The 14,064-nt window shown below is 32.8% G+C and overlaps 2 protein-coding genes across 3 annotated transcripts; one reads left to right on the top strand and one right to left on the bottom strand.

Annotated features, from left to right (window-relative positions):
* Positions 1 to 1,441: 1,441 nt before the first annotated feature.
* LOC132639174 (non-classical arabinogalactan protein 30-like) lies at positions 1,442 to 1,837 on the bottom strand. Its single transcript, XM_060355651.1, has one exon. The coding sequence runs from the start codon at positions 1,835 to 1,837 to the stop codon at positions 1,442 to 1,444; it is 396 nt and encodes a 131-aa protein (XP_060211634.1).
* A 6,559-nt stretch (positions 1,838 to 8,396) lies between these two features.
* On the top strand, positions 8,397 to 11,711 carry LOC132640405 (cysteine-rich receptor-like protein kinase 44). 2 transcript variants are annotated; one of them, XM_060356990.1, is made up of 7 exons: positions 8,397 to 9,315; positions 9,540 to 9,686; positions 9,785 to 9,915; positions 10,064 to 10,274; positions 10,386 to 10,623; positions 10,783 to 10,933; positions 11,222 to 11,711. In XM_060356990.1, the coding sequence occupies exons 1-7, from the start codon at positions 8,523 to 8,525 to the stop codon at positions 11,534 to 11,536; spliced, it is 1,986 nt and encodes a 661-aa protein (XP_060212973.1). In that variant the 5' UTR covers positions 8,397 to 8,522; the 3' UTR covers positions 11,537 to 11,711. The 2 variants fall into 2 exon arrangements, with proteins under 2 accessions (XP_060212973.1, XP_060212974.1); XM_060356991.1 differs by having other exon boundaries at positions 9,791 to 9,915.
* Positions 11,712 to 14,064: the final 2,353 nt, after the last annotated feature.

Genomic DNA, 14,064 nt, shown 5'->3' on the forward strand with positions numbered 1-14,064 from the left:
GACATAATTTTCATCTTTTTCTATGATCACATTATTATTTTCATTACTCAAGTTAAAATAAAACATAAAGTTGAAACCAAGTTCTGCATTTTCATTTTTTATTTATGTTCATTGCCCAATGTGAAGATTCCTTTTTTTATTGTTCTCACTCAGTGTTCCACTGATTCATATTTGTTTTGCGTTAAGGATGTATGGAAATCTGGTACAAACAAGGTGGAAAAAAATGGACAGCATTGTCATGCACACAATGGTAGCATCGGAAAAATTTACAAATAATGATTTTAACCATTGTTATTTGAAGATAAACTGCAGTTTCAGAATTAATTGAAAGTTAACCACTTCTTTGGGTAGAAGTTATATCTGAACAAAAATACCCTCAATTTGAAAAAGAACCAATAGAAACCGTCAATTTTTTTTTTTTTTTTTTGTAGCCAAATATCGACAACTTTAACACTAGTAGTTGTAATTTCCTTCCCTAGTTGGAGTTAATTAACGATCAAAAAACATAAGTGACTTATCATCGGAATAAGATGGTTGATATATACGTAATGCAGTCTTTAATTTGTTTTCCCTGGGACTAAAAGAAATAAAGTTCGTAAAAGATTGGGCAAGACAGGTTTGTCCTCCTAGCTATCAGCTAAAGAGATTGCTAGAATTAGGAACCGATTTTCACGAGCTTCCATTTAACGAAAAAAATGAGTTAATTAGTCAAATAGTCACCCAAGTTATGAAAATAATCCGGTAAAATTATTTTCGAAGTTTTGTAACAATAAAGTCTATCAATGCTACCAACATGGTTTGTGACAGGATGTTTGAGGTCCCTTCACCCTTAATCAGAGATATCAGGTTTGAGCCTTGAGAATGAAAATATTTTATTGGGACCGCTGTACCTAGATGGGCCCTGGAACACGCGTTCCAAATTTAGTTAGGCTTCAATACGAATACTGGACACCGGATGGGAAACCAAAAAAAAAATGTTTATCAATGTTAGCCGATTTCTCTTAAAAAACAACTAAAGCCAGAAAATGACTTTATCTCACTGGATTTTTCACTCCGAAAAAATAGAACAAAAAGTACGAATATCATGCAATATAGGTTGTTTGGCACATAGGACAAAAATCATGAGAAATAATATCATACAATTGAGGTTCAGTATATAGGACAAAAACCATAGTGCAACACTCTTGTAGATAGCTAACACATTGGACCAGAAAAAAAAAGAACAACAAAAACACAATCTACAAACTCATAGTTGACAACACAGTGAAGTATCAACAAACTCGGTTAGACAAAGGATAGAGATTCAATACCCAATCCAAACAAAATGACCACCGAAAGCACTTTGACGAAAAACATTAAAATTCGGTAAAATAGATATTAAGATATCTGAAAGATACTGTCAATTCGAAGACTTTGGAAGTGACAAGCCTGAACTTCTTTCTTATTTAGGAGGGCAGTAAGTTGGTCGAAATGCCAACGGACTAACAGTATAAATTACGGCCTTGTAATCACTTCTATCAATTACTTTGTCATCAAATCTTAGTGGTGCACCATTAAGACCATAATTAATGTTACTAAAAATATTGCAATTTTCTTGAGGAGAAGACACCAATTTCACACGACAAGAATGAAGTGGATGGTCAAGATAAGAATGTCCCATTTTGAAACCATTCAACTCAGCATAGAAATAACCATATGAATTTGCTTCAAATGCCTTGTAAAAGTTTACTCTTTTCTTGTAGTCTTTGCATATGACACTGACTTTTGCTGATGCAATTGGCTTAGCTCCTGATAATGACCATGAACCGTAGGTATCACAAGTTTGGCAGTAGGTCATTCCTTCGATCACCACGGTCGTCTCAACGGGCTGGGCCTGGGCCGGGCCACGATCATATGCGAATGTCAATGGAAGGGCCAGGCCCAGAAGGAGCGATGAGACGATTAGGATAACTTGGATTCTAATTGCCATCTTATGTGAATTTTGGACTGTTTTCTTGATGATGTTAATGGAATTGAATTGATACCTATTTATAGTTATTGGCATGGCATTGATATTAGTTGTTTAGTCTGATTTGAATGTGTTGGATCAATGACGTGAAGGCTACTAACTCATGTATTTGTTAAAGTTGAAGACTGTATGTCAGATTGCTTGCCAACGTGATGACCATTTTATGAAGTTTCTTAGTTTGATATTAATTGACATTGATAATGTAAAGGGTTGACTAATCTGTTTATTAATATGTGGGCTTAAGTTATTTCCGTTGACATTGTTACTGAATCTTAATATGTGATAGTAGAGTAGTGACGATTTTTATCAGATTATTGATTAATGTTTATCAAAAGATTTACATATAGCCACTTAATAAGTAATCTAATTGTGGAATGTCATCAGTGCACAAAATTTAAACTCTATATATAACAAGGTAAAAGATTAAGCCAATAAGCTCGGTTTCTCCTTTAAATTTAAGTTATATAGATTGATAGCGTAAATATTTTTTACATCAGCCATATGACTTCAGGTAATAATAAGTTATTTAATTACTATTATTATATGTTATCAACTATAAATAGAGTTATGTGTAAGTACATATTACTTGACTGATTTTAATTGTGTAAGTGTCTTTTTGCTCTCAAAACATAAAACTTAAACTCTCTTAGCCTTCTCTTTACATTTAATTGCACGATTTTCTCTTCAAATGGGCTGGTCTTTAATTTTTGCCCTTCAAAATCGTACTTATGCATGTGAGGGATAAGTTCTTTAAGGATGCGGAGCATAACTTGTGGGATATTATGATGCGAATAAACTTATCCTAGCACAAAATTGGGCATAAGAGCAAATGACCCTTTTTTTATGGATGTTTGAAACATGCATTGGTCCTTTAGAAAAGTCCAAGTAATATCTATCTATACGTGCATAACCTTCGACATTGTAGTAAATAAAGTCAATGGTAGATTAGATTCGTCAATTTACTAAAGAACTTTAATGAAAAGTCTCTGAGGTTTCTATTATATTATATTATATTATATTATATTATATTATATTATATTATATACTATGATGCTATCTTCGTCTACCATTTAAAAAGGAGATTAGTTTGGTAATGCTGTATCCGTGAAATTATACACTTCCTATATAACAAATCAAATATTTTAGTGTAAATTTTTAATATAGTCATTATTAAATATAAGATTATGATTTGTTCATTCGGGTTGGTATAATGGTATTCCCTCAAGTAAACTTTTGTCCAGGTTTTCTCAATAGGGGGTTAGGTGGTTGTCACTTGTGCAATAAATTTTTTATGTATATACTCCCAGATGTCACAACAAACCATAAACACCAAATACTAATCACTAATCAAATTAGGTGCAGAATTTACTTTGCCACTTGAACTTGTGAATTTTTATCATATGCAAAAAGATAATATCTACAATTTATATATTTATTTCTCTAAGTTCAGAAAAGAGGGAGAGTATTGTGTCTGTCATTTTATTTTTAGCAACCTTGCTCGAATGAAAAACTTTACAAAGACATAAATATGACATGGTATGTGAGGGAGTATTTTATTATAATTATATTGTGGGCCCCACCACTTTATGCCCTTCCTCCTCTTCCTTTCTTCTTCCACGTTTTTTGTCATTTCTCTTTCCTCTTTTTTCTCATTTTCTTTTGGCTTAATACCTAGATGGACCCTTAAACTTGACATGTTTTGTAAGATAGGCATATAAACTTATAAGGTGACCAGATAGACACTTAAACTTACTCAAAGTGTATTTTTCAAGTTTTTCAGTTGTTTTGAAAACAAAAACTATATTTTTCAAACATTCACAATTTTCATGGCTAAACAAGCCCTAAATATATCACAAAATATTTTTTTTAAAATGCAAAAATAAGGCAAACGCATATACATGAGACTATAAATGTGCACTTAAACCAATAAATACTCGCTAATCGCAATTTTGCAGCTTTCAATTAACTCGGATTTTTTTTTTACACTTGAATAATTAAAAAATAATAACTTTAACCAATAAAAATCCTTAAAAAAAGAAATTTCTAAGTTCAGTATTTCAAGTGTAAAAGAAATTTCAAATTAAGAAAATTGTAAAGCCGAGAAGAAAATCCTTAAAAAAAAGAAATTTCATAATTTGAAATTTCTTTTTTTAAGGATTTTTATTGGTTAAAGTTATTGTTTTTTAATTATTCAAGTGTAAAAAAAAAACCGAGTTAATTGAAAGCTGCAAAATTGCGATTAGCGAGTATTTATTGGTTTAAGTGCACATTTATAGTCTCATGTATATGCGTTTGCCTTATTTTTGCATTTTAAAAAAAATATTTTGTGATATATTTAGGGCTTGTTTGGCCATGAAAATTGTGAGTGTTTGAAAAATATAGTTTTTGTTTTCAAAACAACTGAAAAACTTGAAAAATACACTTTGAGTAAGTTTAAGTGTCTATCTGGTCACCTTATAAGTTTATATGCCTATCTTACAAAACATGCCAAGTTTAAGGGTCCATCTGGGTATTAAGCCCTTTTTTTACATCAATTTTAAAATCAATTCTATTATACGCAGATCAAATTTTTTTAAGATATTTTTCCATTTTATTATTTATCTTTTCCATTTTTTCTTAAAAAAAATCAGTTAAACTCCGTAAAAGTTTAAAAGAAAATAATTGGCACTCTAAAAAAAAAATTAATGCAAAAACTGATAAGCAAAAATGAATGTAGGATGCTTTTAGAAGTAAAATCACCTTAGAAAATTTATTGGAATTCTTTTTTTCCTTTTTCTTTTGGTATATATTGTTCAAAGTTGCTATATTTTGTACCCGAGAAATTCAAAGTTTTAAGTGTCATCAAAGTACACCCTGAATTTAGTGGTGTGTAAAAATCAGTTTAACCAATAAACTAAACCGAAAAAAAAGTTATTGGTTTAGAAATCTATTTGGTTAATGATTTTTTAAGTTCTAAGTTCACTCGATTTCAAATTTTAAGTTCATAAAACTTAGAACTTAAAAATCATTAACCAAATAGATTGCTAAACCAATAAAAAATTTTTTCGGTTCAGTTTATAGGTTAAATCGATTTTTGCACACCACTAAATTCAGGGTCTACTTTGATGACACTTAGAACTTTAAATTTCTCGGGTACATAATATACCTTCATATTTGGCTATCAGTTTTTACATTAATTTTTTTTTAGTGCCAATTATTTTCTTTTATTTTTGTACGTAATTTAACTGATTTTTTAAGAAAAAATTAAAAAGATAAATAATAAAACGGAAGAATATCTTAAAAAAATTGATCTACATATAATAGAATTAATTCTAAAATTGATGAAAAAAAGAAAATGAGAAAAAAGAGGAAAGAGAAATGACAAAAAACGTGAGAGAAGAAAGCAAGAGGAGGAAAGCATAAAGTGATGGGGCTCATAATATAATTATAATAAAACATTTCCCACCTACCATGTCATATCTATGCCCACCCATCGTAAAATTTTTCTTATAATAAAACATTTCTCACCTACCATGTCATATCTATGCCTCACCCATCGTAAAGTTTTGGGAAAAGGGCCTGATTTGCCCCTCTACTTTAGTAAAAAGTTTATATTTACCCCCCGTTATACTATCAGACCATTTATACCCCTACCGTTAGAATAGTTACAATATTTACCCCTATATTTAACCCTTATCCACTGTGGCCAATGTCGTGGGCCAGGCCTGTCCACTGTGGCCAATTACATTGCCACGTAAGAGGCCATGTCAGCAACCCAACTAAATTAATCCTAAAATTAAAAGATCAAATAATGTCTTCTTCTTCTTCACCATTAAAGTGTTGTCTTCAACATGTTCAAGAATTGATTATTAGCCCAGAATATAATCATCATAGCCCTTTTTTATTCACGTCATTTAGGTTCCCAACTCTTAAAGATGGGTCATTGGCACAAACGTCCCTATTTAGGGTTGCTCTTTAATTTTTGACCCTCAAATTCTCGCAAAAATTTCCTTAAAAAGTGGGTATTTGCGAAAAACAGCTCTAGTAGTAGCAGCAGAAGCAGAAATATACTTGCAATCTATGGCCAAACGCATATATGGTTTCCTGCAGAAACATATAAGCAAATTTCGGGTTAAAAATGAGGTAATCGGAGAAAAAAGTTTTTTTTTTTTTGGTTTTTGTTTTTGGTTGAAGTTCATTAGCAATTTTTAGCTAAAAGTTGAGGTAATTGGAGGAAAAAAGGGATATTTAAGTTTTTGTTGAAGTACTTAAGCTCAAATATGAGTTAATAGGAGATAAAAGGGACTTTTTTTTTCGTTTTTGTTGAAGTTCTTTATCAATTTTTAGCTCCGAAATGAGGTAATCGGAGAAAAAAAGGGATTTTTTCAGTTTTTGTTGATGGATTTTAGCTTAAAAAAGAGGTATTTGGAGAAAAAAAAAGAGGATTTTGCAGTTTTTGTTCAAGTTCTTTATCAAATTCTAGCTTAAAAATGAGGAAAAAGTGTTTTATTGATCTTGATTGATCTGAAAAATGGGCTGTGATGATGATTTGCTTTTATCTGGTGCTATAATCTGCTGCACTGCTTGAAGAAATTGCACGAATTGGACTGGTCTTTAATTTTTGCTCTTCATTTTTTTTTTTGTGCAGATTGCCCTTTAAATGCATCGGTCTTTAATTTTTTTGAAGAAACGCATATATGTTTCTGCAGAATCAAGCAGGCATTTTAATGGTGAAGAAGAAGGCATTATTTGATCTTTTAATTTTAGGACTAATTTAATTGGGTTGCTGACATGGCCTCTTACGTGGCAATGTAATTGGCCACAGTGGACAGGCCTGACCCACGACATTGGCCACAGTGGATAAGGGTTAAATATAGGGGTAAATATTGTAACTATTCTAACGGTAGGGATATAAATGGCCTGATAGTATAACGGGGGGTAAATATGAACCTTTTACTAAAGTAGAGGGGCAAATCAGGCCCTTTACCCTAAAGTTTTTCATAAGTAGATGTTTGGGTGATGAGCTCAAGGACACGTGCTAGCGAATCTTCATTGGGACATATGGGAGCCGTGGGACCCAGAGTAGTATACTTATCCCAAACTCTTCCTATTTGCTTTTTAAGCATTTCAAACCCATAATGCATTTATTTTATATTTATTTTATATTTGAAAGCTACAAAAATATGAATGTTGTTTCAGAATTTTTTTCTGGAATTAAAATTTAACAAGATGAAAACAAATTTGGAAAGTCAAAATCATAACTAAAGTTGTCATTACTGTAGAATACCCAAAAAAAAATGCGGAAAAGAAGTTAAGCATCCTGATATCATGTTGAGTTATAATAGTAAATTACCTATTTTCCAATAATTGCAGTTATTGGCATCTTGCAACTCTTCAGCTGCATCAAGTGAATCACCAAAAATTTGAAACAACTAATTGGTTCACTCAAACAACAACTTTGCATTATTGTCTCTCCATCGTCAAATTACTATAAGATCAAACTTATCAAGTCGCATATTATCGATATCGGAACTGACGTAAGAACATGAAATGCAAAAAATAATAATATTTTGTGCACGGGCTTTTCATATCTAGTAGCTATAGTAATAGAAGTATCCTCTGACTCACTTTTCAGTATTCTGAAAGTATTGCTTAGAGAGATTGAATTCAGTGTCACAAAACATGCTAATTAAAATTTTACACAATAAGTTATGACGATCTGTTAGGATTTGACCAAATTTTGATATTCGTCAGAATTCGTGAAAAAAATAAGTTTTAACCATGAAGTGAAGTTCATCAGAATTTGAGGGGAATGGACACTAGCCCAATTAGAAAGGTAGTATCTTTTAAGGAGGAACATGTTGTCATTTGTCAAATAGCCCAAATCTGCTACTCGCTCCAGTCACTTTTACTTGTCTAGTATACTAAAACTATATTTTCAATTTTACTTGTCACTTTTAGCATGTTAAGAGAAAAACATATTTCTTTTTTATATTTTACCCTTAGCATTAATTAATCATTTTTCAAGACTTAAGACTAAACATTAATTAATATGCATACGGTGGGAAAATACCATATCAATTATTGTTTCTTCAAAGATGTGCAAAGTCCGAACTTAACAAGTAAAAGTGGACGGAGGGAGTAATATGATCCTTCTATGAAACTTAATTTTATTACTGTACCCGACTCTTGAGTTACAACACAAGGCAATAAGGATGTTTCTCAGAGGGTGCTCCATCAATCATTGATGTTGAAACTTGACCTGCCCGTCAACGAAGAATTTAAACTTATACACTGACAATATAAAGATATTTTTACGCTTTTTGGTAAATTTAATCGGTTATAGTAGGTTACTTTTCTACTATTTTTAAATTGATAATGCATAGAACTTAAACTCATAAATGAAATCCAAGTCACCGGAGAAAACAAGTCAACAACCAACACTAAACTAAAGACTTCGCACTGATTAAATGGTCCTTTACTCAGCATCTATAAATTTGCCTTCTGTCAACTTGATGATCGTTCAATTTGCACAATGCCTAGTTTGAATATCCCATTATGCCTTGTGCTTTTCTTGATCAGCCAAAGTATCAGAATTACAGTATCAGCTCTTGATGGCTATTATTGCCCAAACACAACTACTTACAGTACAAATTCCTCTTATCATTCCAACCTCATCTTACTACTTTCAACCTTTTCTAACGCCTCAAGCAAATATGGTTTTTACAATTCCTCCACTGGCAGCGGCAGTAATTCTGAAAGAATCTATGGTTTGTTTATGTGTCGAGCTGATATTTCAAGTGGGAATTGTCAAGATTGTGTGACTATAGCTGCTAAAAATATAATCCAGTGCTGCCCCGGCAGAAAAACGGCTGTATTTTGGTTGGACCGGTGCTTATTACGTTATACGAATCGATCAATTTTCCCCGATCCAGATTATGGATCCATAATTAACAAACCAGATAAACCTTATGTTCTACGTAATCCTATTCAGATTACCTCTGATGAACAGACCATGTTCAAACAGAAGCTGGGGGAATTGATAGATGACGTGGCGACTCAGGCTGCTAGTGATCATTCGATAGGCAAGAAATTCGCCACTAGAGAAGCCAATTTAACTGTTAACAAAACAATTTATGCCTTAGCTCAATGCATTCCTGATCTTTCTTCTTCTGCTTGCCTAAAGTGCCTTAGGATTGTGATCAAAGTAGTCCATAAGTTTCCTGATGAACCTAGGGGTGCTAGAGTTCGATTTCCCAGTTGTTTTATGAGGTATGAAGAATACTCCTTCTACAACAGCAAGCCACCTGCTCTGTCCTATAATCAAGGTACTGTTTAGATACAATAGCAAGCCAAATGCTTTGTTCTTAACAGGCCTATCAGGCGCACGAATTTTAATTTGTCGAGAGGGTAAGCTTCATAATCCGAATGATAAAATAACATGGCAGAATACACCAAACTATTAGTAGCGGTACATGAAAAAAACGAAAATATCATATCAAAGATAAATAATTACATTATATGAATTTGAATTCTTGAATTGTTGATGCAGGGCATAATGGAATTCCAAAACATGTAGTCCTAATTCTTTGTGTAGTCGTTCCACTCGTTCTTTTGTTTCTATTATCCAGTGGACTCTTTCCTTTGCTACTGAGGAGAAGGAGGAGGAAAAGAAATAATATTCTAAAGAAGATGAATGGTAAGATTCTACTATAATTATGATCTTTATGCTTTTAGTATTCAAGTCCTTTGTTTTCCTTAATTAATTATTTCTTCTCTTCTATGTATTTACATAAGTTGCAGTTGATCTTAGTGGGATTCTAACCGCTGAATCCTTGCAATATGACTTTAATACAATTGAAGCTGCCACTAACTGCTTCTCTATGGAAAACAAAATTGGTGTTGGTGGATTTGGTGATGTATATAAGGTAAAGTAGATTCATGATTACTCCGATTTATATGACACGTTATATTTTCCAGATCACTAATCCCATTTCTTATGGATAATTACTTGTGTTAGGAGACTTGATAATATAAAACTCAAAATATCCATTCACAATTCTTTAAGTCATTCAGGGTGAGCTTGTAACTGGACAAGAGATAGCTGTAAAAAGACTATCAAGAAGGTCAAGCCAAGGTGTAGATGAATTTAAGAATGAGGTTGTACTTGTAGCTAAGCTTCAACATAGAAATTTAGTGAGACTGCTCGGTTTTTGCTTGGAAGGAGAAGAAAAGATACTCATCTATGAGTTCGTGCCCAACAAAAGCCTCGACTATTTCTTATTTGGTTGGTTTGCTTATACTCCCTTATTCAATTTATGAGTCTTACTTTTCTTTTTAGTATGTCTACAAAATACTGTCAATTTCTATATTTAGTAACTCTTATGGTATGTTTAAGATACGAAGAAGCAAGCGGCTTTGAGTTGGTCAGTACGTGACAAGATTATTAGAGGAATAGTACGAGGATTAGTTTATCTTCATGAAGATTCTCGTCCTCGAATCATACATCGTGATCTTAAAGCAAGCAATATTTTGTTAGACAAAGACATGAACCCAAAAATTTCAGATTTTGGCATGGCTAGGATTTTTGGAGTTGATCAAACTGAAGGAAGCACTGGCATAATTGTTGGCACATAGTAAGTGCACCAGGCTCTGCCCTTTTTTTAAAAAACTATTGATGCCACACGTGTCAAGTGTGCATGCGCGTACTTAGTGTTAAAATATAACTTCAAATTTTTTATGGATTGGTCTTTTTATCATATTGTTAATTAATGTGATTTATTTTTATTTGTTAGCGGCTACATGTCTCCAGAATATGCGATGCATGGTCAGTTCTCTGTGAAGTCTGATGTATTCAGTTTCGGTGTGCTTCTTCTGGAGATAATAAGTGGAAAGAGAAATAGATCATTTTATCAAGAAGATAAATTTGATGACCTTCTTGCCCATGTAAGTGTAAATTAAAAGTATTAAATAGGTGATCCCCTTACTTATCTTTCGATAGTATGTATTTTTCAGTTCTATTCATGTTTCTCCCAACTGCAATAGTAATGTCTTCTGCATCATGTATGTTTGTACATAATATTATCATGTTCAAATCCTAATATATATTATTGATTTAATAGATATTGCATATAAGTTTACGCATAAAGCCATTTTAACATTATCCTTCTACAACATTCAATTGTTTTTTATAACCTTTAGAGGACACTATGAACACTCTGTCGGTATTTATAGGCTTGGAAGCTGTGGAAAGATGGCAACGCTATGGAACTTGTAGATTCAACTCTTATCGGTGACTCAAATTTAAGATCTGAAATCATGAGATGTATACATATTGGGTTGTTATGTGTTCAAAATGATTTGGATCAAAGACCTACAACTGCTTTGATAGCTCATATTCTCAGTACTGCATCTGCTACTTTGCCAGAGCCAAATCAACCAGCATCCTATAAGGATTACACTAGAATAGGAAAGATGGATCAACACACAAGCAAATCCATTCGATTGTCCGTTATTCAAGAACCAATTACTGAAGTCTACCCAAGATAGTATAGCCAAGATCATCACGTACAGAAACTAGTAAATCGCCACGAAACGTCTTTTATGACGATTTTTTCACTTTCTACAAAGACTACAAAAAGTCCTATTTCTTGTAGTGATAACTAGTGACTCTCAGTTATTGTATTAGGAGCCGGTTAAAAGATATCTTTTGATTGCGTGTTAATTATTTTGTTTAATTTACATGCGTTTTTCATTAGATAGTTATAAGATTTTGGTCACGACCTGATTTTTAATCAAGTCATGATTGGTAATCGATGCCTTAACTTGACCAAACGAACCAATGTGTCCATTCTAACTTGTACTATCATATCACATACTCAACATGCGTTTAAGAAACTTAACCTTCTATTCTAAAACTTTATACAGAACTATCTTTAAATAATCGCAAGCGGCATTTTGGATTTTCCCCTGAAGTATTGGCGGGTGATGGAAATCACATTTAATCAAAATATTTGAGTCTTCTTCTTTCCTTTTGAGACTGTTTTGCAGGATAAATTAATGAAGTGTGTTGAATTGTTATTTTTGTTGTCATATCTTTTTCTGCGTCAAATTCCTTATCTTTTATTTTCCTATCTTTTCTTTTCTTTTGACACAAGAGTCTTTAATTTCTGAAACAACCTCTCTATCCCACAAAGGTAGGGCTAAGGTCTGTGTACATCCTATCCTCCCCTGACCCCCACTTGTGGTATGTTGTTGTTGAATTGATTAAATCATCTTTGTATCCCCCCCACCCCCCGGGCACCTCCCCCTCCTCCCCTCTTTTGTCTAATTCCTCATCCCTATTCTACCTTTTTCTACATACATCTAGACTGCAATCTCGTCAGATGGAGGTGATTTTATACTACTATTTAAAACTGTTCCTGAAAAACCAATTCAAGTTCAGGGGAGGTTATCAAGGAGGAACAATCATAGTCACTAAATCGTATGAAACAAAGCAATCACGATCATACATGTTCTAAAAGAAACATATTCCACGTAAAAGGAAGAAACAACACACACACACTTAAAACATAAATATGTGAAGTGTGCTCATATTGCCATCCCATATAGCAGCATGAAATCAACCGGGGGATGTGGGAAAGTGTGATGTGTCTCCACAAACATGCTTAAGGAGTCCTCGCGTTGGACAAGTGCAAAAGAGAGTATTGCCAATTTTCCATATCCCCAATGAATCACTAATAATTTTCCAGTAACCAAGACGAACCAAAACTGGGGGTGAAAATGTTGTAAATTGAAATGAGGAAAAGGGAGAATTCATTGATAGACTTGTATTGAAGAAGAAAAGAGTAGAATTTTAATATATTTTCGTGTGTATACACTCAATACACAGTTTTATATATAGCTGTGTGAAGTAACTAACTCTAGGAGTTGTAACTAATTTTGGGATATTGTGTAAAGACTAAACTACCCTGCTGCTTCTAACTAACTTTAACTAATTTTTTCATCACTAACTTATATACTCCCCCTTAAACTAGGCAGTGCAAATATGCTTTGAACACCTAGTTTGGAACTGAGATAGTGATGCTGAACTTTGCTTAGCCCCTTGGTTAGAAGATTTGCTGGTTGATCTTGTTTTGGGATGTATTTTGTGACTACCAAGCCTTGAGTGATCTTTTCTCTTATAAAGTGACAATCAATCTCAATGTGCTTAGTTCTTTCATGATATACTAGATTTGCTGCTAGTTGCATTGCTTCCGTACTGTCAGTTAACACTTCAATTGGTTTCTGAATTTCAATTCCCAAGTCCTTCCTCAGTCCTTGTAGCCAAATGATCTCTGTAACTGCAGTTGCCAAGCTCCTATACTCATCTTCAGCTGAGCTCCTATATACATTTGATTGCTTCTTTGACTTCCAAGCCACTAGAGAATCACCTACCATCACTAAGTAACCGATGCAGACCTTCTAGAGGAAGGATTAATCAGCCAAAGAACAAAAAATGATTATTTATTGAATTATATATAAATCATATAATGAGTCATTTCATCTGTCAAAAATATTAATTGAATTGCATAAATAAAATTATACTTGACTAATTAAAAATATATGCGAATAAATAATATTACTAGAAGTGAGTTATGGGTAACACTAAATTTGAAAGGCTAGGGGAAGGATTAATCAACCAAAAATTTAAGAAAGTTATTATCTGAAGATTTTTAGCAAGAAGAAAGGGCTTCTTGTATTTCTGAATGAATATACAATCCATAAGAATGGGTACTTATACATGAGTTCTAAGACTAGATAAGGAAAGACAATATTACACAATCAATTCCTAATCATTTACATCAATACAATATATTCCTAAAATTAAGCTATCAATCTTAATCATCAATATCAAATCAACATCTCAATCTTAATCATTAATACCAAATCAACACTCCCCCTCAAGTTGGTGCAAAGATGTCACATATGCCCAACTTGCAAACCAGTGTATGAAAAGTTCGTTTGTTGAGGCCTTTAGTAAACACATCAGCTAGTTGTTTTTCTGATGACACGTGGAATAAACTCAAGACACCACC

This window comes from Lycium barbarum, chromosome 5 (assembly GCF_019175385.1).
Source record: "Lycium barbarum isolate Lr01 chromosome 5, ASM1917538v2, whole genome shotgun sequence".
Taxonomy (NCBI): Eukaryota; Viridiplantae; Streptophyta; class Magnoliopsida; order Solanales; family Solanaceae; genus Lycium; species Lycium barbarum.

What these genes read in the sequence shown, in the direction of transcription:
- LOC132639174 (XM_060355651.1), bottom strand. Translation starts at nt 1,837, where the DNA reads ATGACCTACTGCCAAACTTGTGATACCTACGGTTCATGGTCATTATCA.
- LOC132640405 (XM_060356990.1), top strand. Translation starts at nt 8,523, where the DNA reads ATGCCTAGTTTGAATATCCCATTATGCCTTGTGCTTTTCTTGATCAGC. An exon ending in TGCTCTGTCCTATAATCAAG is followed by an intron (nt 9,316 to 9,539) that starts GTACTGTTTAGA and finishes TTGTTGATGCAG; the next exon opens with GGCATAATGGAATTCCAAAA. An exon ending in CCTCGACTATTTCTTATTTG is followed by an intron (nt 10,275 to 10,385) that starts GTTGGTTTGCTT and finishes GGTATGTTTAAG; the next exon opens with ATACGAAGAAGCAAGCGGCT.